At 42.8% G+C, this 21,738-nt stretch overlaps 1 protein-coding gene across 4 annotated transcripts in view; it reads right to left on the minus strand.

Annotated features, from left to right (window-relative positions):
- The window catches only part of LOC112267351 (cell surface glycoprotein MUC18), a 99,355-nt gene that overhangs the window by 11,277 nt on the left and 66,340 nt on the right, over positions 1-21,738 (minus strand). For 3 of the 4 annotated variants that reach the window (XM_042297091.1, XM_042297088.1, XM_042297090.1), the window contains exons 3-7: positions 2,093-2,220; positions 1,553-1,784; positions 1,367-1,437; positions 1,034-1,121; positions 309-488 (exon numbers count right to left, since the gene is read on the minus strand). In XM_042297091.1, coding sequence (XP_042153025.1) covers positions 309-488; positions 1,034-1,121; positions 1,367-1,437; positions 1,553-1,784; positions 2,093-2,220 — 699 coding nt within the window. The remainder of the gene's footprint in view (positions 1-308; positions 489-1,033; positions 1,122-1,366; positions 1,438-1,552; positions 1,785-2,092; positions 2,221-21,738) is intronic. The other variant, XM_042297089.1, reaches the window with a different exon arrangement.

The raw sequence follows: 21,738 nt of genomic DNA on the forward strand, positions 1-21,738 counted from the left end.
AGATGTAAGACCTAATTCTTGCTAACAAAGACGACCTGGAAAGTGGCAAGTGTGGCCATATCAAGTTCGGTACAAAACATGAGAGACTTCACAACTTGACAGAAACACGTGGCGATAGCACAAAGAGTTGGAAAATAAAAACGTTGCACTGTGGCATAGTTGCTTGCATTTATGATTCCTACTTCTCGTTGAGACTGAACACGATTTGAGACGGCAATGTCCTTGTGTAAGTCTGTGACTGTGCATGTGTATAGTTTTCTACTGTCTCCATATGAGGTGGGACACATTAAGAGGCACAGTAGACTCACAGTGGACAGTGATGTTGATCTTGTTGGTCTCAGTCATCTTGGTTCCACCAGGGACAAGGTAGCTGACTTCGCAGTAGAAGAACGAATCCTTGTCTTCCTTGACCACATTCAGGTGAAGGTCACTCTGGACAGTGTACAGACCACTGGACTCCTTAGTGACCAGGGTCACCACACTGACCTCTGTGAGACATGCAGCACATATGGAAAACATAGAACTTGAGTTACTGTAGAAGTGTAGATGTTGATGTATGCCCAATGGCCAGGTTGAATACAAGGGGTATTCAGAATACTATCGCTTCTCTTTGTTTTCTATTTTTAAATACATGTTGTTGTTTTTTCTTCATATTTTCAGTTCAAATCCACAGCCACATTTCATATTCAGGCACATGAAACAGACATCTATTTTTCCAACAGGCATGATCTGTGTCATAGTAATCACGGATCTTTGTTCCTTAAGTTCACTGTCAAATTCTTGACTGAAGTCAATCTGATCTTCATATTTGATAACAGAAAAAAATAGGTTTGTTCCTTGTGAGATCCGAGGCATGTTTACAACATTCTAAATGTGTTTATTATTGTCATGTTGCCCACACACAAAAAGCAGGAAGAGCATGAAGCAGTTGTGGAATTGCTAGCTGTTATTATCAACTCTGTTTCACCTAGCGTAGATACTAATGTCAGGGGGTGTCTATGGACACGGTGGTCAAAGCCTCGGTAGTACTCACCGCCTGGTGTGTTCTGCAGTGGGCTCTGGTCACGGTACCAAGTGATGTTGGGCCTGGGGTAGCCATTCTTAGCCTCACAGCTCCCTATCTATGGTGAAAGATGACATTACACGGTCAGTGTGTAAACCCTTTTCTCCTTGATTTTGAGGATAAAAAGCTTTAATTTCAAAAATGTTATACACTAAAACCATCCTAATTTTCATTTCTCTAAATGGTTAGTGTTACAAGTCCTCCAAAGTTTACAAGCCCTTACCTTATCCACATGCTATACCCTGGAGTCCTCACTGACCGTAGCTATCGCTAACAATGTGTTGTTAGTTTGTTTGTTTTTACCTTAGATGGGTTATTTTTGCTCACAGAGATCCCAGAGTGCACCCCCTCAATGTTTGGACGATCAGGCGACGCTAGAGAGGAACAATGGATGACATCACATAGGGAGCGATAGCTAGAATAGTCCAGGGCTAGGCTAAATCTGGGTCCAGGAAACTGGCCAGAGCAATGGGTGCATCACACTCTTACCGAACACCTTGAGCATCGTGCGTCCCTCCATGTTACCCGCTGACAGTCCGTTGACTTGGCAGATGAACTCTAGCTCATCCTCCAGCGCCACGTCCCTGATGGTCAGCACCACCTCGCTGCTCTTCCCCATCCCGTTCACACTGATCTTGTCTGTGAACTGCCCGTCCCGGTCGACTACCTGCACGTTTCTGTCTCCGTAGTAGATCCTCGAGCGGACGTTGGTCTTCGTGATCTACGATCGAAGGTTGAATTCAATTGTCAGTTGGAAAACAGGGCAGAGACAGAGGTGACGGATCCTTGAGATCCATGGGCTGATGCATAAATGTACAGATGGATCTCAAGTTAGGACTCAGCCCAGAGAGCTAAGAGAGCATGTGTTCATTTGTGAAACAGGGATCTGAGATGGAAGGGATGTGTTAGCCTGGTTGTCAGATCTGTTGGTCCTTTAGCCAACTGCTAACAGAGTTAGATTTGGCAACCAGGCTAACGTGTGTGTGCGCGTCTGTCCATGTGCATGCATTTGTGTGTGGGACTACTCACCATATACCACTGGAGAATGACATCATCGTGGCTGTCTGAGACCGTAAACATGCAGGTGATCTGGGCCGTGTCCCCAAGGAACACCTCCACTCTGTCCTCCATGTTCACCTCCACCTTGGCCCAGGCTGCTGTAGAGACAGAGAGTTTGAGATCAATTACATTGCAGGCCGACTGTGCAGAATCAGTCACGTTTAAAGCCACTTTGCACAATGACGTGAAAGTTTGTAGCTTTGATCATACTTTTAATCATTTCTGTGTCAACATTAAAGATGGAATCCGCAGTAGGGGGAAACTGCGCCGATGGCCGCCCCACCACTGTCTTCTAGCACACGTGCAATGATGTCAGATGGGAAAAAACAGCGTTTGTTGTTTGCAGTAACTTCTTTGTTTTTGTAATATCACAATTTTAAAGCATGCATGCGCACATAAACACACACACACACACACACACACACACACACATCTTCCTGGCCTGACGTGGTAGGAGCTGAAAATAAGCAACAAAAAGCTCATAATGGTCAAAGAAAAAATAGGCTATGACAGGAATTCTGGGAGCCCACCCATGTCCATATTAATGTGCTGCATTCCAGTGTGTCACTGTTCAGGAGGGAAGAAAGACTCAATTTACAGACCGCATAGTGAGCCAGTGTTCGGCTCTCTCACAGAGGAATGAGTGTTTTTTCCCTCCAAGCGTCTCACAGCGTGAGGCATCGTACTGTATGAGGACACACAGGCCATTAGGGCCATCAGAAGGGCACTTTACACACTATGAACTTTACACACAATATGAAAGCAGACTCCTTCCTATAGCGTAATCTAGTACGCTTCACTTCCGGTTGAATGCGAAATGAGGGAGAGCTCTGTTTTGTTGTTTCGGAAAGTTTTGAAAGTGTATTAAAACGTCTTGCTCCTACCTGGCACGCAGGCGTCCCATCTAGAGCTCTGGAAATGCAAATGCGCTACGCTAAACGCTAATAGTATTAGTTCAAACGCAAACGTTCATTAAAATACACATGCAGGGTATTGAATTAAAGCTACACTCGTTGTGAATCCAGGCAACAAGTCAGATTTTTAAAATGCTTTTCGGCGAAAGCATGAGAAGCTATTATCTGATAGCATGTAACACCCCAAAAGACCCGCAGGGGATGTAAACAAAATAATTAGCATAGTCGGCGCTACACAAACCGCACAATAAAATATAAAACATTCATTTACCTTTGACCATCTTCTTTGTTGGCACTCCTTGATGTCCCATAATCACTATTGGGTCTTTTTTTCGATTAAATCAGTCCATATATAGCCTAGATATCGATCTATGAAGACTGTGTGATAAACGGAAAAAAATAGCGTTTCATAACGTAACGTCATTTTTTAAAAGTAAAAAAGTCGACGATAAACTTTCACAAAACACTTCGAAATACTTTTGTAATGCAACTTTAGGTATTAGTACACGTTAATAAGCGATAAAATTCATCAGGAGGCGATGTAAATTCTATAGGTGGCCGTCTGGAAAAAATGCCCGGAGAAATCTCAACCAAAACATCCTGTTGGAGGCCGGAGGGAATCGGTTCCCTTGGGTCGGTTCGACCAAGAATCAAATCCGAAGCAAATGAGAAGACTCTAGACATCCTGTGGAAGCTGTAGGTACTGCCACCTTGGCCTCATTTAATCCGGTTCACCTTTAACAATTCCTGGAAGTGGCGCATGGATATTTTTTTCCATTTTCAGTGATCAGATTTTCCTGCGCTTTTCGATGAAACAGACGCTCTGTTATAGTCACAGCCGTGATTTAACCAGTTTTAGAAACGTCAGAGTGTTTTCTATCCACACATACTAATCATATGCATATACTATATTCCTGGCCTGAGTAGCAGGGCGCTGAAATGTTGCACGATTTTTAACAGAATGTTCGAAAAAGTAGGGGGTAGGATCAACAGGTTTTAAAAAGTTTCTTAGTAGGAAAGGAAATGCCAACAACTAACAGTGAGCCATCGTGCTCATGCATTAAAAAACTAATAATGAAAGAAAAGCATTACTAGTTTGAATTTAGAATTTTTCTTCTTTGTTTTATAAGAAACATTAATGTTGAAAATTCCAAATTGTTTGCATAGTTAACTTACACACACAGCTCTGACACACACACTTACCTCACCAGACATGCCATCAGGGGTCTTTTCATAGTCCCCAAATCCAGAACAAATCTTAAAAAGTGTATAGTACTATATAGAGCCATTATTGCATGGAACTCCCATCTCATATTGCTCAAATGAACATCAAACCTGGTTTTAAAAAACAGGTAAAGCAATACCTCATGGCACAACGCCTCTACCCTATTTGACCTAGATAGTTTGTGTGTATGTATTGATATGTAGGCTACGTGAGCCCTTTTTAAATTGATGTAATTCTGTTCTTGAGCTATTATTGTCCATTAATGTTCTGTGTTACGTCAAGTTTCATATTTTGTGTGGACCCCAGGAAGAGTGCCAGTTGCTTTCACAGCAGCTAATGGGGATCCTAATAAAATAACACAGAATATATATATTTTTTAGATTGGTAATGACCCCTTGCTGTGCCTTTAGACATTTCTGCCAATATGCAACGTTAATTAGTCACTTTCAGTAGCATGCTGTGAGTTAAGAGAAAGAAATGTGGCAAGTCAATCATGTGTGATTTTTTTTATGTGGACAGAGTGTGTGGGTGTGTGTGTGTGGGGGGTGGGGCTTATTGGCTGCATGGTCTACGTACATGCAGTGTATGTATATGTGCTTATCTTCATTTTCACGTTAATAGGTGAGAGTTCACATTGAGGGCACATTAACACTCACTGAGCACTTTTGATCTCAACACCACAGTGACAGCCAGGTTATTATCTTCTGTCCTCTACACACACACACACACACACACACACACACACACACACACACACACACACACACACACTTTTCTGAACCCACCAGAGGCTAATGGAGGAAGAAGGATGTAGTCTTAGTACAGTGATCCAATTAGGTATCCCCACAAAAATATTTCCTGTGCATTAGCAACGGAACAACAGGCCAATGCTGACTCACTCTGAAGGGGTCATGTTTACAGTCATCATGTTCCAATTCTCAAGCTATCCTCTCTACATACAGTACCAGTCAAAAGTTTGGACACACCTATTCATTCCTTGTTTTTTCTTTATTTTGACTATTTTCAACATTGTAGAATAATAGTGAAATCATCAAAACTATGAAATAACACATATGAAATCATGTATTAACTAAAAAAAAGTGTTAAACAAATCAAAATATATTTTATATTTGAGATTCTTCAAAGATTCTATAAGAGGAACAGGAACTCAAGCAGTAGAACATTTTAAGTGCCCGTACTCAGCTCCGGTGAGCTCCTGCCCAAGACAAGCACTATGTGTGTTTATGTGCATGAATTTGTGTGTGCGTAAACAGGAGGAGGGTGGGGGATTGACATTGGTCTCTGTACTGAGATTTATAACAAGTTACTGATGTTCGGGAGGCCAGAATGTAAGAGGAGCCGTGCCCCTTGTCCCAGGTTGTGCACATGTGAGGTGAGTACCTTCACGTGCAGAAGAGATACTTTAAAACCTTATGATGCCCTTATAAAGGCATTATGAATGCAGTCTACTGTAAGATGTTACCAAGACCTTTCTCCCATGGTTTTAGGCATTATCTTACCTAACATGGTAGATAATAATCACATGGTTACCACGCAAATAAACAAAATGCTTGATATCAGGTGTTGAAAACATACTTTCATCATTGTGACATAACGCATTGAAGGTTTTTAGAATGTGATTACCTAGTAGATTAGACTGGACACATTAAGAATGTCTTTAAAAAATGTTTCTTGAATGTTTTTGAAGAAAAAGTCAGACTTTGGCTTGGGGCAGTTGCCAGCATACCTAAGAACCAACCACTTTGAACATCATAATTGAGTCTAATTAGCACAAACAAGTCTGAGACACACATCTGGAGCGGGCTGACAACAACTCTGATTATGTCTAGGTGTTGACATGCTCTCTGACAGAAGATGAGCGATTTAAAAGAGTTTCCTTACATTTCACTAACAAGGAAGTCACTGTTGATAGTTCAAGTGAGGACTGAAGGTGGCCCCAGCTTGCAGTGTTCCAGCTGTCCACACCAGACAACACAAACAAGCATTTTCAGGTTAATTTTTCATTATTGTTTCTCTTTTCAAAGACATGTAAAGGGAGAGCTCTCTTTTTCAGGCCATATTATATCAAACATTTTGTATACCTGCACACCAGACTTTGATGTCTTTGCAGACATAACTCCTGCCTACAAACACCTAGCGCTGAGCAATTAACCAGAAATGTAGGTTATTCTTCTGTTTTTAAACAACTAATTGAGGACATATGTTCAATTATTTAAATTCCATTTGGTTTGTTTTTTTTCTGTGAGCTCAACGCGCACATCGCACAGTTCTCCAGAGATAAATCAGATCCAACCTGAACTGTGCGATATAGTTGGGAGTTGTAGTTTCCAACAGGCCAATATTCTACATAGTTTAGCGCATAAAACGTGGTAATTAACTAGAATGACCAAAATCCATTGCGCATCACTTGTCCTGTCTGTGTTTATTTTACACCCGCTACGGAAAAGAGTAGAGTGCGCAATCGTGAGGTGATATAGAGAGCAGCTGTTGCTTCATGATGTACAGTAACTCTACCTGAGAATACATGATTATGGGAAGGGTTTTCCAAACTGGGTCCCAAACTGTTTTGGGTTTTGCCCTAGCACTGCACAGCTGATTCAAATAATCAAAGCTTAATGATGATTATTTGAATCAGCTGGGTAGTGCTAGGGGGGGAAAACTAATCGTGCCCAGGACCAAGTTTGGGAAACTAAGTGATCTAAGTTATTTATAGTTGGTATTCCGTAGTCACAAAAGTATACCTTATTTACTTTGAAGTCAGGCCGCATAGGCAGCAGCTCTATAGAGATGAGATGATAACTTTGAAGTCATCACATTAAACAAATATACACAGCAACATATTTTATTAAAGTAATGTGAATAAATTTTGGTTAACAAGTGATAAGTAATAATGGGCAGTCACTACCATCATGGGACTTTGATTAATTGTTTTATTCTGTGTTATTACAGCATTCAACCCACATAATGCATGGTCCATTTAATGTGAAAATCAACCTCAAAAATCTCTGTCTCTCGTCCAGCTGAACCCAATCAACCCACCAGCTGCTACGCAAACAAGTGCACAAGCAACCACACAAACAACACGCACGCTCGTGCACACTCACTGACCATGTCCGAATACATACTGGAACTGCATACTAATTTCGCCATTTGATCTAGTAGAATTTTCCAACAACGGCTGATAATCAGATTCATTGCACTATCACACATTAGATTATGCATTCTGAGTACTATTTTAGAGATTTCATATACTTTAAAGCCCCCCCCCCCCAAACCTGCAGCCCAGAAAAACAGAAGCCTCCCGACAGGTAGATGAGATACGGCACTGGCTTTTCAAAGCCTGGAAAGTGTTTTGACTCGAAGCGATGGATGGAGGGACACTTGGTACACTGTGCCCTACCTGCCTCCCTCCCTCTGTCTGTCAGTCTAGCTAGCCTGGCTTTAGGCCAAGCCAGCAGCAGCTGGAGAGAAGAGATGCAGGTGTGGGGCACTCACACACACACACACCATTTCTTATCTTTTCATATACTTTATCTCCCCACCTCATCCGCTTCAACCACTGGACCTTGACAGGATATCTGGGCTTCAACCACACTTGCCGACGACCTGCATTGTTAATTACATACTATCAGAGTCTCAGCAGTCATCTTTGGGATTCAATTAATGTTGCTACTGATGATTTTAAGGAGGCTGTTCATGTGCTTCCCTAACTGAGAGACCTGAGCTCAACGCACCGTCTGGTTCTTTGACATCTCCACCCCTCTGGGTGACCCTGACAAGACTGCTCATCCCTGTCGTCTGGCTTGGGGGGGCTATGGAGGGGCACAAATCCCTGTGAGGGGGAGGGTGGGGCAGTGGATTCACATCTGTGCTCAGACCCCCAACCAACAACCACCCTCCACCCTTAAATGAAGCATGTCCTCACCAATCAACACTGAAGCAAAGTTTGTTTACATAACGTTCATATATAATGCCTACAATGTATTTAATGTACTCTTGATCTCACAGTCAGGCGAGTGTGTCTGAATAGTTTGTAGCTGTAAAGTCTGACTCACTAGATTAATCTGTTCTAAACAAAATTAGGGACAAATCTAAATATTCTTTATAATATTTCGATATCAGCTATGGATTCTTCCCACTAAAAATAAATAATTTAAAAAAAATGTATAGTCGGCTCTACCATGGTTTTCTGTAAATTAACTTTTCACAAAGCTAAAATGATTTGCTAGGATGAACAGTACAGTTTACAATCCAGGAGGGTAGAAAGCAGCTATACAATGCGTACTTATCATTTTCCCCATGCATGTTTGTTATAGAATCTGCTCACTGCACAATATATGTTTCCATACATACTTATAAACACCACTCATTGTTCATAATGACAGTTCAATGACATCTCTGTCACCTCTAAGAATAACAACGCCATATGAACCCTCCTCTTCACAGCTGCCCATGTCCCTTAATGTTGATGATGTGGTTGTTACTGACAAGAAGCACATGGCTGAGCTCTTTAATCACCACTTCATTAAGTCAGGATTCCTATTTGACTCAGCCATGCATTCTTGGCCATCCAACATCTCCTACCTCTTCTAATGCAACTAGCCCCGATGATCCTCCCTCTTTTTTCCCCCTGCCCCGCGACAAAGTTTCTCACTGCAGGCGGTCAATGAGTCCGAGGTGCTAAAGGAGCTCCTTTAACTTGACACCAAAACAACATCATTTTTTTTCTTCTTGGGCCTCTATAACTATATCTATTGTTTTTTTGTGTGTGATTTGGATTCATCCCCTCTACCACACGGAACCCCACTAATCCTACCGACGGAAACGCACGAGGTGGCTAATAACAGACCTCCATCCTATGCTAGCTTGCTACCAATGGCCCGGCTATCTGTCTAAATCGCCGTGACCCCAACCAACCCCTCTACTCACTGGACCCTTTTGATCACTCTACTAAGCATGCCTCTCCTTAATGTCAGTATGCCTTGTCCATTGCTGTTCTGGTTAGTGTTTATTGGCTTATTTCACTGTAGAGCCTCTAGTCCTGCTCACTATACCTTATCCAACCTATTAGTTCCACCACCCACACATGCAATGACATCTCCTGGTTTCAATGATGTTTCTAGAGACAATATCTCTCTCTTCATCACTCAATACCTAGGTTTACCTCCACTGTATTCACATCCTACCATACCTTTGTCTGTACATTATAACTTGAAGCTATTTTATCGCCCCCAGAAACCTCCTTTTACTCTCTGTTCCAGACGTTCTAGACGACCAATTCTTATTGCTTTTAGCCGTACCCTTACCCTACTCCTCCTCTGTTCCTCTGGCGATGTAGAGGCCCTGCAGGCCTAGCTCCACTCCTATTCCCCAGGCGCTCTCTTTTGATGACTTCTGTAACCGTAATAGCCTTGGCTTTCATGCATGTTAACATTAGAAGCCTCCTCCCTAAGTTTGTTCTATTCACTGCTTTAGCACACTCTGCCAACCAGGATGTTCTAGCTGTGTCTGAATCCTGGCTTAGGAAGACCACCAAAAATTCTGAAATTTTCATTATAATCTACAACATTTTCAGACAAGATAGAACTGCCAAAGGGGGCGGTGTTGCAATCTACTGCAAAGATAGCTTGCAGAGTTCTGTCCTACTATCCAGGTCTGTTCCCAAACAATTTGAACTTCTACTTTTAAAAATCCACCTCTCTAAAAACAAGTCTCTCTCCGTTGCCGCCTGCTATAGACCACCCTCTGCCCCCAGCTGTGCTCTGGACACCATATGTGAACTGATTGCCCCCATCTATCTTCAGAGCTCGTGCTGCTAGGTGACCTAAATTGGAACATGCTTAACACACCAGCCATCCTACAATCTAAGCTTGATGCCCTCAATCTCACACAAATTATCAATGAACCTACCAGGTACCTCCCCAAAGCCTTAAACACGGGCACCCTCATAGATATCATCCTAACCAACTTGCCCTCAAATACACCTCTGCTGTCTTCAACCAAGATCTCAGCGATCACTGCCTCATTGCCTGCATCCGTAATGGGTCAGCGGTCAAACGACCTCCACTCATCACTGTCAAACGCTCCCTGAAACACTTCAGCGAGCAGGCCTTTCTAATCGACCTGGCCGGGGTATCCTGGAAGGATATTGATCTCATCCCGTCAGTAGAGGATGCCTGGGTATTTTTTTAAATGCCTTCCTAACCATCTTAAATAAGCATGCCCCAATCAAGAAATTTAGAACCAGGAACAGATATAGCCCTTGGTTCTCCCCAGACCTGACTGCCCTTAACCAACACAAAAACATCCTATGGCGTTCTGCATTAGCATCGAACAGCCCCCATGATATGCAGCTGTTCATGGAAGCTAGAAACCATTATACACAGGCAGTTAGAAAAGCCAATGCTAGCTTTTTTCAAGCAGAAATTTGCTTCCTGCAACACCAACTCAAAACAGTTCTGGGACACTGTAAAGTCCATGGAGAATAAGAACACCTCCTCCCAGCTGCCCACTGCACTGAAGATAGGAAACACTGTCACCACTGATAAATCCACCATAATTGAGAATTTCAATAAGCATTTTTCTACGGCTGGCCATGCTTTCCACGTGGCTACTCCTACCCCGGTCAACAGCACTGCACCCCCCACAGCAACTCTCCCAAGCCTTCCCCATTTCTTCTTCTCCCAAATCCAGTCAGCTGATGTTCTGAAAGAGCTGCAAAATCTGGACCCCTACAAATCAGCCGGGCTAGACAATCTGGACCATTTCTTTCTAAAATGATCTGCCAAAATTGTTGCCAGCCCTATTACTAGCCTGTTCAACCTCTCTTTCGTGTCGTCTGAGATTCCCAAAGATTGGAAAGCAGCTGCGGTCATCCCCCTCTTCAAAGGGGGAGACGCTCTTGACACAAACTGCTACAGACCTATATCTATCCTACCCTGCCTTTCTAAGGTCTTCGAAAGCCAAGTCAACAAACAGATTACCGACCATTTCGAATCTCACCATACCTTCTCTGCTATGCAATCTGGTTTTAGAGCTGGTCATGCGTGCACATCAGCCACGCTAAACGTTATCTTAACCGCCATCGATAAGAAACATTACTGTGCCGCCGTATTCATTGATCTGGCCAAGGCTTTCGACTCTGTCAATCACCACATCCTCATCGGCAGACTCGACAGCCTTGGTTTCTCTAATGATTGCCTCGCCTGGTTCACCAACTACTTCTCTGATAGAGTTCACTGTGTCAAATCGGAGGGTCTGCTGTCCGGACCTCTGGCAGTCTCTATGGGGGTGCCACAGGGTTCAATTCTTGGACCGACTCTCTTCTCTGTATACATCAATGATGTCGCTCTTGCTGCTGGTGAGTCTCTGATCCACCTCTACGCAGACGACAACATTCTGTATACTTCTGGCCCTTCTTTGGACACTGTGTTAACAACCCTCCACGCAAGCTTCAATTCCATACAACTCTCCTTCCGTGGCCTCCAATTGCTCTTAAATACAAGTAAAAATAAATGCATGCTCTTCAACCGATCGCTGCCTGCACCTGCCCACCTGTCCAACATCACTACTCTGGACGGCTCTGACTTAGAATACGTGGACAACTACAAATACCTAGGTGTCTGGTTAGACTGTAAACTCTCCTTCCAGACCCACATCAAACATCTCCAATCCAAAGTTAAATCTAGAATTAGCTTCCTATTTCGCAACAAAGAATCCTTCACTCATGCTGCCAAACATACCCTTGTAAAACTGACCATCCTACCAATCCTCGACTTCGGCGATGTCATTTACAAAATAGCCTTCAATACCCTACCTAACAAATTGGATGCAGTCTATCACAGTGCAATCCATTTTGTCACCAAAGCCCCATATACTACCCACCATTGCGACCTGTACGCTCTCGTTGGCTGGCCCTCGCTTCATACTCGTCGTCGCCAAACCCACTGGCTCCATGTCATCTACAAGACCCTGCTAGGTAAAGTCCCCCCTTATTCTCAGCTCGCTGGTCTATAGCATCTCCCACCTGTAGCACACGCTCCAGCAGGTATATCTCTCTAGTCACCCCCAAAACCAATTATTTCTTTGGCCGCCTCTCCTTCCAGTTCTCTGCTGCCAATGACTGGAACGAACTACAAAAATCTCTGAAACTGGAAACACTTATCTCCCTCACTAGCTTTAAGCACCAACTGTCAGAGCAGCTCACAGATTACTGCACCTGTACATAGCCCACCTATAATTTTGCCCAAACACCCCATTATTTGTATTTCTACTTTGCACATTCTTCCACTGCAAATCTACCATTCCAGTGTTTTACTTGCTATATTGTATTTTACTTTGCCACCATGGCCTTTTTTTGCTTTTACTTCCCTTACCTCCCTTATCTCACCTCATTTGCTCACATCATATATATACTTGTTTATACTGTATTATTGACTGTATGTTTGTTTTTCTCCATGTGTAACTCTGTGTTGTTGTATGTGTCGAACTGCTTTGCTTTATCTTGGCCAGGTCGCAATTGTAAATGAGAACTTGTTCTCAACTTGCCTACCTGGTTAAATAAAGGTGAAATAAAAATAAATAAAAAATCTGGGTCAGATGGTTTAGACCCTTTCTTCTTTAAGGTTGCAGCCCCTATCATCGCCAAGCCTATCTCTGACCTTTTTAACCTGTCTCTCCTCTCTGGGGGAGGTTCCAATTGCTTGGAAGGCAGCCACAGTTCATCCTTTATTTAAAAGGGGAGATCAAGCTGATCCTAACTGTTATCGGCCTATTTCTATTTTTTCCTGTTTATCAAAAGTGTTGGAAAAACTTGTCAATTATCAACTGACTGGCTTTCTTGATGTCTATAGTATTCTCTCTGGTATGCAATCTGGTTTCCGCTCAGGTTATGGATGTGTCACTGCAACCTTAAAGGTCCTCAATGATGTCACCATTGCCCTTGACTCTAAGCAATGTTGTGCTCTTTTTTTATTGACTTGGCCATAGCTTTTGATACGGTAGACCATTCCATTCTTGTGGGCCGGCTAAGGAGTATTGGTGTCTCTGAGGGGTCTTTGGCCTGTTTTGCTAACTACCTCTCTCAAAGAGTGCAGGGTATAAAGTCAAAAAATCTGCTGTCTCAGCCATTGCCTGTCACCAAGGGAGTACCCCAAGGCTCAATCCTAGGCCCCATGCTCTTCTCAAATTACATCAACAACATAGCTCAGGCAGTAGGAAGCTCTCTCATCCATTTACATGCAGATGATACAGTCGTATACTCAGCTGGCCCCTCCCCATATTTTGTGTTAAATGCTCTACAACAAAGCTTTCTTAGTGTCCAACATGCTTTCTCTGCCCTTAACCTTGTTTTGAACACTTCCAAAACAAAGGTCATGTGGTTTGGTAAGAAGAATGCCCCTCTCCCCACAGGTGTGATTACTATCTCTGAGGGTTTAGAGCTTGAGGTAGTCACCTCATACAAGTACTTGGGAGTATGGCTAGACGGTACACTGTCCCTCTCAGCACATATCAAAGCTGCAGGCTAAAGTTAAATCTAGACTTCGTTTCCTCTATCGTAATCTCTCCTCTTTCATCCCAGCTGCCAAACTAACAGGTAAGGGTGCTCTCGAGCGGCTAGATGTTCTTTACCATTCGGCCATCCGATTTGCCACCAATGCTCCTTATATGACACATCACTGCACTATATACTCCTCTGTAAACTGGTAATCTCGGTATACCTGTCGCAAGACCCACTGGTTGATGCTTATTTATAAAACCCTCTTAGGCCTCACTCCCCCATATTTGAGATATCTACTGCAGCCCTCATCCTCCACATACAGCACCCATTCTGTCAGTCACATTCTGTTAAAGGTCCCCAAAACACACACATCCCTGAGTTGTTCGTCTTTTCAGTTTGCTGCAGCTAGCGACTGGAACGAGCTGCAACCAACACTCAAATTGGACACTTTTGTCTCAATCTCTTAATTCAAAGGCTCAATCATGGACACTCTTACTGACAGATGTGGCTGCTTTGCGTAATGTATTGTCGTCTCTACCTTCTTGCCCTTTGTGCTGTTGTCTGTGCCCAATAATGTTTTGTGCTGCTGCCATGTTGTGTTGCTACCATGTTGTGTTGTCATGTGTTGCTGCCTTGCTATGTTGTGTACCACTAGTTCCCCCTGTTGCCTTACTAGAAGTCTTAAAATCCTTGAGAGGAATCTCTCTCTGAGGCATTCCCAAAGATGTAAATATGAGGGCCTTGTCAAGAGCTCATCAATCAAATGTGTTCTGCTGCTTTACTCTCTGTCTTTTCTAACAGGCACCAAAGAAAGAGTTCCCCTTTTATCATCAGATCCATCAAATGCCCTTTTATCTGTCAAAAACACCGATCCTCAGAAGTTACGCGACACAGGCATACAATTTGCAGTCAAGCCCACACAGAACATGTTAAAAGTCTTATCATCAAATATGCTTTGTGACTAGACCTTCAAAGAGAATGGCAATGTGATCACAGGCGTGCATGCTTCAGAGCGAATGAGAAGAAGCCCACTATGAAGCATCAGACACTAGGACACCAGGACTTGGCCGTCCCCTAATGATTGCCTGGCTCATTAACTTTCCATATCCTCTTTTGGGAGTTTAAGAGCAGAGTGTAGTTACCCCCTAGACACTGATGTTAAATCAATTTATGATTTTTCCCACTAATGTGTAAAACTTAGGATTGGGGAGGGGAAGCTGATCCTTGATCTGTACCTAGTGGAAACTTCACCCCAGAGCATTTTATTTACAACTTCTCTGCTAGGTTTTGAATAGCAACAGCAGGGTGACAACACTTCTTATCAGAAGAGCTATTGAAAAACATGTCTCACTACTAGCTATAGACTAGGGTTTCCCAAACTCGGTCCTAGCCCCCATAATCGAACAATTATTGTAATGGCAGTAGTTCTGTAAATGTCTGTACTTTGCATTTAATTCCAACCAGTTAGAACAAATGTGTTAAATTATGTGTTCAACAATAATTTGGCCCCTGCCTGAATAAGGCATGGCTAATAGGCAAAGCCCTTGCCATTGGACCATGAGTAAACCAATACACAGTGGCTACAGAATACATTCCAACAAGAATCCCTAAAGAATACAAATAAAACAGGGAGACACAGGGGGTCAAAGACATCACAGAGCAATTTTTATATGTCATCACAGCAACAATGGGCCAATTCTGAAATGTCTTGAGACCTAATTACAATGTGTACGGGTCCCAAATACTGCCATCATGGTGCTAGCTACAGTAGTGGCGTAACGTTAGGACAATGCTAGCGTTATGGCTGAGCTCCAACTCATCAGACCTGCTATGGCTCCTGCTGAGTTAGCTGTTAGCCAAGCTAGCATTAGAAAGGCTAACTCCAACTTCACTGTGCTGAGTTAACTACAGTAGCTAGCTAGTTCTGGAAGAGGCTGTGATTCAGGTGAAACTTTACATGCTGAGAGGAGTACTGACATGGGCAGCTGCAATAAGCAGATTCCCATGCCAAAAGCAAACGGCGGCTGCCTGGTCACCATGACCCAAATCCTTTCCCCTGGGTCGTCGTCTAATGCCTACTCTGGGGGCCAGTCAACATACCGTTACAGTCCAATGATTTATAAGTTAGGAGGAGTAGGAAGATGAGCAGAAAGTAAACATAAGATGGAGAAATGGGACCACACACGCAAGAGAACATTTTTTTCTCAGTGAATCCGATCCCTTCTTACTCTTTCAGCAGCACACCTGTTCCTAAAATCACCTCAAGGTGGATTTTTTTTTTATACCTCAACACTCCTCTTCTATTGGTCCATCTGGATGTTGTCTAGAATGACATGTTCCGTAGAGAGAAAGGTTGTGAAACAGGGAGGTACTACCTGAACCTGTCCAATAAGGTTACTGTTTCTACGGTGTACCCCACTGAACACGGCCCAGTCTAGAATATTCTCTGGCTCCCACTGTGAAGAGACTGAAGACTACTACTGAAGATTCAGCAGAATCACTGGCCTAATCACTCTTTAAATATTTGTTTTTTCTTTGGCATTACCTCAAAAGATAAACACCAAAGAGAGTTCACTGTGTTCTCCTGCTTTGATAACTTGGAAACCTGTTGGTCTCCTCCACGCACACACTCCAACACTCAGTTTGCATACCCTATGCATACAAGTTTATACATGACTTTGAAATTATGTGGGATGATATAAGTGAAATCATAACAAAATGGACGCCATCTCACAGCTGCATTTTAACTGCAAACTCAGTGTGTTCCCACCTTATGCCTTGTCACATTGTGGTACAAATTTACCCTTCCATCCTCCTTCCCACATTTTGAAAAATGTGGCCTCCAAAAGGATTTGTGTACTCAAGAAAAGGCAAAAATAACACAGAAGTATGGGAAAGGCCAGTAGGGACGATATTATTTTCGTGCCGCCTTCATTGTGACAACAGAGCAAATCCCATGACATGCCTTCTGAAGTATGAAATGTATGCTGGAACTCTCTCTCTCTGTCTCTCTCTCAGTGGCAGATCTAAAGATAGCCACCTCTGGAAGCAATTGGCCCATGCAGGCCGAGCCAACATGATGAAGTATTCGAGAGCGGCTCTCTCCTTTTTTGGTGTACCTTGAAAGTGGCGTGAATCAATGCCAGGTAGTACACAGTACTATCCAAGGGGTTGAGTGTGTCAGAGAAGCAACCATTCACCATGTAGGACATAGAAGGCCCCCATGAGTAATATTTTAAAGCAGGGTTCCCCAACAGGTGGTCTGAATTTGTATTTATTATTATTATTATTTTTAATCATTGTTGGATATAAAAGACAGTAAAAACACCAGGAAATCAGCTCCAAGTGATTTTAATTTTGGAAAACTATTCCCAAGTATTCCCATGCATAATACATTGTATACAAATGTAAGCAAGGTTTGAAATTATTATGTTTTAGCAAAATATAATATCTGTTTGGGCTTCTTGCTATCAATTTGCAATTGGCAAATTATTTGTAATTATGTTCCAGCCCCCCAACCATTCACTTAAGAGAAAATCATCCCGTGGCTGAATCTAGTTGATGATCCCTGTTTTAAAGGCAATCGATATCCATGCAGTGAAAAAAAGCCTTGATGTGGAGATAAAATAAAATCACCTTTGTGTTGGAGCTAATTTTACCTCAAGAGTTGTTCCCTATTAAAAAGTATGTGTCGAATCAGAGCAATGAATTGGTACATTATAGTGACATCAAAACTAGTGTTTATTTCATCTCAGTATGCTAGTCCTGCAAATAGGCTAATGGACTGAATATAGCTAAAGGACTGAATAAAACAAGGAGGAACTTATCTCCATATCTTTACTGTACTCACAATAATCACAGAACCATCTCAACACCATCTCTGAGCAAAGCAAATATTGCATACATTGTTTCGGAAAATGTGTCCCGCAAATACTAGGCAGTCGTGATTCAATGCAGCCCTAAAAAATGTACAATAAAATATATGTTAACAGTGACACTCCTCTAGAAACCAGGCCTGAGGGGAAAACTGGACGAGCCCCAGCCAAGTACTTCTCAATAAGCCTGTCTGTGTAATGTCTGCCAGTCGGTGCCCTTGGCTGGTCTGGGCCGAGGCTCAATGGAGCTCTGGAACCTCCTATCTGCGTCCCAAGGCACCCTATGGGCCCCTGTCAAATGTAGTGCACTATATAGGGAAAAGGTTGCCATTTGGGACACAGCCCATAACAATGGAAGAAGAGAAGAAACTTCAAATGATTTACATGCATGCTGACAAGAGAATGCAGTAGCTTTTTCCAATGTGCTTCAGGTTATCTGTAGCAATTCTGAACTAACAAGACTATTTCTTGTCACCGTCAATTTCACAGTTTGAAGGTACTCTTAATCTAAAAGTATAAGGGGGGGGACTAAGTTAACATATATCATCATTTTAAGATGGTCATACCATGGATCATTTAGCTATTTAACTGTGAATTTTAGGACTTATTTAGGTATCAAACAATTTTTTTTATTAAAAAAAAATATATATATATAATATTGAGCCTTACTACTATAGCCCTTAGAAACGCATTGAATAACACATTCATAAATGGCCCAATAAATAAATAAATAAGAAGGAATAAGAGATATAAGAAAGCTCAGAAAATATGGTTGTTTTTTTACACATATTTAACCCCTTATTTTTTTGGGCCACAAACCTACCTCCACACTTCCATTCATTTTCGTATGGGTTACATTTAGACAAGTCCCTTGACCCTTGTGGGGGTCGTAGAACAAAACTGAGAACGCCATTGTGTTAGGACTCTACAAACGTTTTCGTAAGAAGACCCATTTCCGGCATGTCTCATGGACTGACAAACACGCCTGTAGCCTGGCCACCTTCCACCGCAGATGCGGAAGGCTTAGGCTTAGACAGATTTTGATGGGGATTTTTTTATTATGTTACTTAAAGTGACACATGGGTTTGTCAATAGACTTGTAAGGGTTGAACATTTTATGAGCATCTTAGATTAGCTATGAACATTTTATGAGCATCTTAGATTAGCTAAATGGTGTCCCATCCTCCAAATAGTTATTTATTTATTTATTTTATTTAAACTTTGTTTAACTAGGCAAGAACAAATTCTTATTTACAATGACGGCCAACCCCGGACGATGCTGGGCCAATTGTGCACCGCCCTATGGGACTCCCAATCACAGCCGAATGTGATACAGCCTGAATCTCCAAAGCATACAGTAGCTATAATGAAGAGCTACTGCAAAGATAGATTAAAATAATGTACTGTCCACTGTGCATTTATTTCATGTGCTTCTTCATGAAAGATGCTAAGATTTAAATGACCTCACCCAATAATACAGCTCTATAAGGAGGCCCCATACAACATATAATTGTGATATGATTTGCACACTGTCCGAACAGAGTTACAGTAGGCTAATGGCAACTGTACAGTAAGGCCAGAGAGAAGAACACTGTCTGGAATGTAAACAGACGCTGACACTACCAGAGTGCTCTAATGTATGTTCCGTGAAACAGCAAAAACACACACACACACACACACACACACACACGCGTGCGCGCACATGCACACGCGCACACAAACACAAACACTCAGGTGGAGCCATCCAGGGAGTCAGTAATGCGGTCTGCACTAAAAGGCTCCAAATGTGCCATAGATCAGCAGAGAGACGTTTGGTGTTTCAGAAAACAACATCCATTATTAAGCAGCAGCGTGTACTGATGGCATTGGACGACACACTGCTTCTGTCTGTGGCTGAGCGATCTCCTCTGCTCCCCCGTTTCAACCAATCAAATGAGCTCCCGAGGGCCATTCCAGTGCTCTCCAAATACATATTCAGGCCTTCAGCTAAAAGCAGGCCTCTTTGAGGCTCTGCAAGAGGGACTCCGGTGTTCCCTCACTTTTGATCCGAGATCCGAAATGCAAATGGACGTGGCTGAGGCCAAAGACAATATTCAATGTGTGTCATGTTCACCATCAACTACAGAAATGGAACTTCTCTTTTTCTCTGGCTAGTCTGGCTCATCTACAACGACATTCAATCACATCTGCTGTATCAAATATACCGAACAAAAAATATAAACGCAACAGTGAAGTGTTGGTCCCATGTTTCATAGACTGAAATAAAAGATCCCCGAAATGTTCCATATGCACAAAAAGCTTATTTCTCTCAAACGTTGTGCAGACATGTGTTTACATCCCTATTAATGAGCATTTCCCCATATCAAGAAGCTGATTAAACAGCATGATCATTACACAGGTGCACCTTGTGCAGGGGACAATAAAAGGCCGCTCTAAAATATGCAGTTTTGTCAGTGAGTGAGCGCATAATTGGCATGCTGACTGAAGGAACGGCCACCAGGGCTGTTGCCAGATAATTTAATGTTCCTTTCTCTATCATAAGCCGCCTCTAACGTCATTTTAGATCATTTGGCAGTACGTCCAACCGGCCTCATGTAACCACGCCTGGCCAGGACCTACATATCCGTCTTCTGCACTTGCAGGATCATCTGAGATCAGCCTCCTGGACAGCTGATGAAACTGAGGAGTATTTCTGTCTGTAATAAAGCCCTTTTGGGGGGACAAACTTATTTTGATTGGCTGGGTCTGGCTCCCCAGTGGGTGGGCCTGGCTTCTAAGTGAGGCCCAGGCCCACCCATGGCTGCACCCCTGCCAGGTCATGTGAAATCCATAGACTAGGTCCTAATGAATTTATTTCAATTGACTGATTCTCTTATATGAACTGTAACTCAGTAAAATCATTGAAATTGTCGCATGTTGCATTTATATTTTTGTTCAGTATAGTTATAGGCTAATAAGACACTAGGGTTTCTATGGATGAGAGATAAGTTGATGACGCCTTGGGTGTTAAAAGAGCTATTTAGTAGGATTCCAAGCACTATTCAACACTGGGGCTGAATTGAGAACTGTGGCAGGAATCTAGGGCTGGTCTGAGGGGCCGGAGGCCCTATGCCCCTGAATCTGGTGGGGGAACAGAAGAGAAGAGAAGCAGGAGGGCAGGGGGAGGAATATCTGAGGAATGCTCAGCATTCTCAGTCCATCATGGCTGCCTCTGGGATAAGGTGGCCATTATGGAAGGGCCAAACCACACGCGCACACACACATGAATGCTCGCACACATAAACACACACACACACACCCTCTCAGAAGACTCACAGTACTGAACCCAGTTCCCTGTCCACTGTCCAGAATTGTCTATCTATTTCACTTGACAGTGAGACAGGAGTGAGCACTCCACAGCGATTGGCTACTGTGTCTATAGGAGTCAAGGAGAGAACATAAGGAGTGGTAGTACCAGGAAGGGTCCTCTTCTTCCTTATCCTCCTCCTCCTCTACTGCTCGATGGTGACTGGCTGGTGTTGAGTGTTTTCTCTCAGGTCATTAAACCTCACCATAGTGTTTTAGTGTGTTTGACCCCAGAGCAAAAGTCAAGGGGTTGAGAACCACAATCACATAGGCTTAGCTTGAGCGTGAGAGATAGCTTTAGAAATGACCAATGCACCCTGCAGTCATGACATTAAATACCACAGTTAAGTAAGAGTCATGTAAGCTTTCTGTAGTTCACAGTAAGTTCATGAAATACTTTGTATTGAAGATCTACAATATTTTCCACACAGAATATTTAACAGATTCTTTCACAAAATGATGAAAATCCAGACAAATAGTGTATATTAGCTTCTTCCTGGAAATTAACATTTTCGCTGGAACATTCTAAACTCACATGACCGAAAAGAACTTTCTGCCTTTCACATTGAGATGCTGTAGTTTGTTTCACCTCGCAAATCAGAAGCACATCTGCTTCAATGCATCAGCTGTGTCCACATAACTTCTGTGCTGTGCTGTGTGAGCGATGGCCTGTGTGCCAGACAAGGGGAGCTTCAGAAGCTACTTTTCTGATGCATTCCACCATCTGAGAATCTGGC

This window comes from Oncorhynchus tshawytscha, linkage group LG14 (assembly GCF_018296145.1).
Source record: "Oncorhynchus tshawytscha isolate Ot180627B linkage group LG14, Otsh_v2.0, whole genome shotgun sequence".
Classification (NCBI taxonomy): Eukaryota; Metazoa; Chordata; class Actinopteri; order Salmoniformes; family Salmonidae; genus Oncorhynchus; species Oncorhynchus tshawytscha.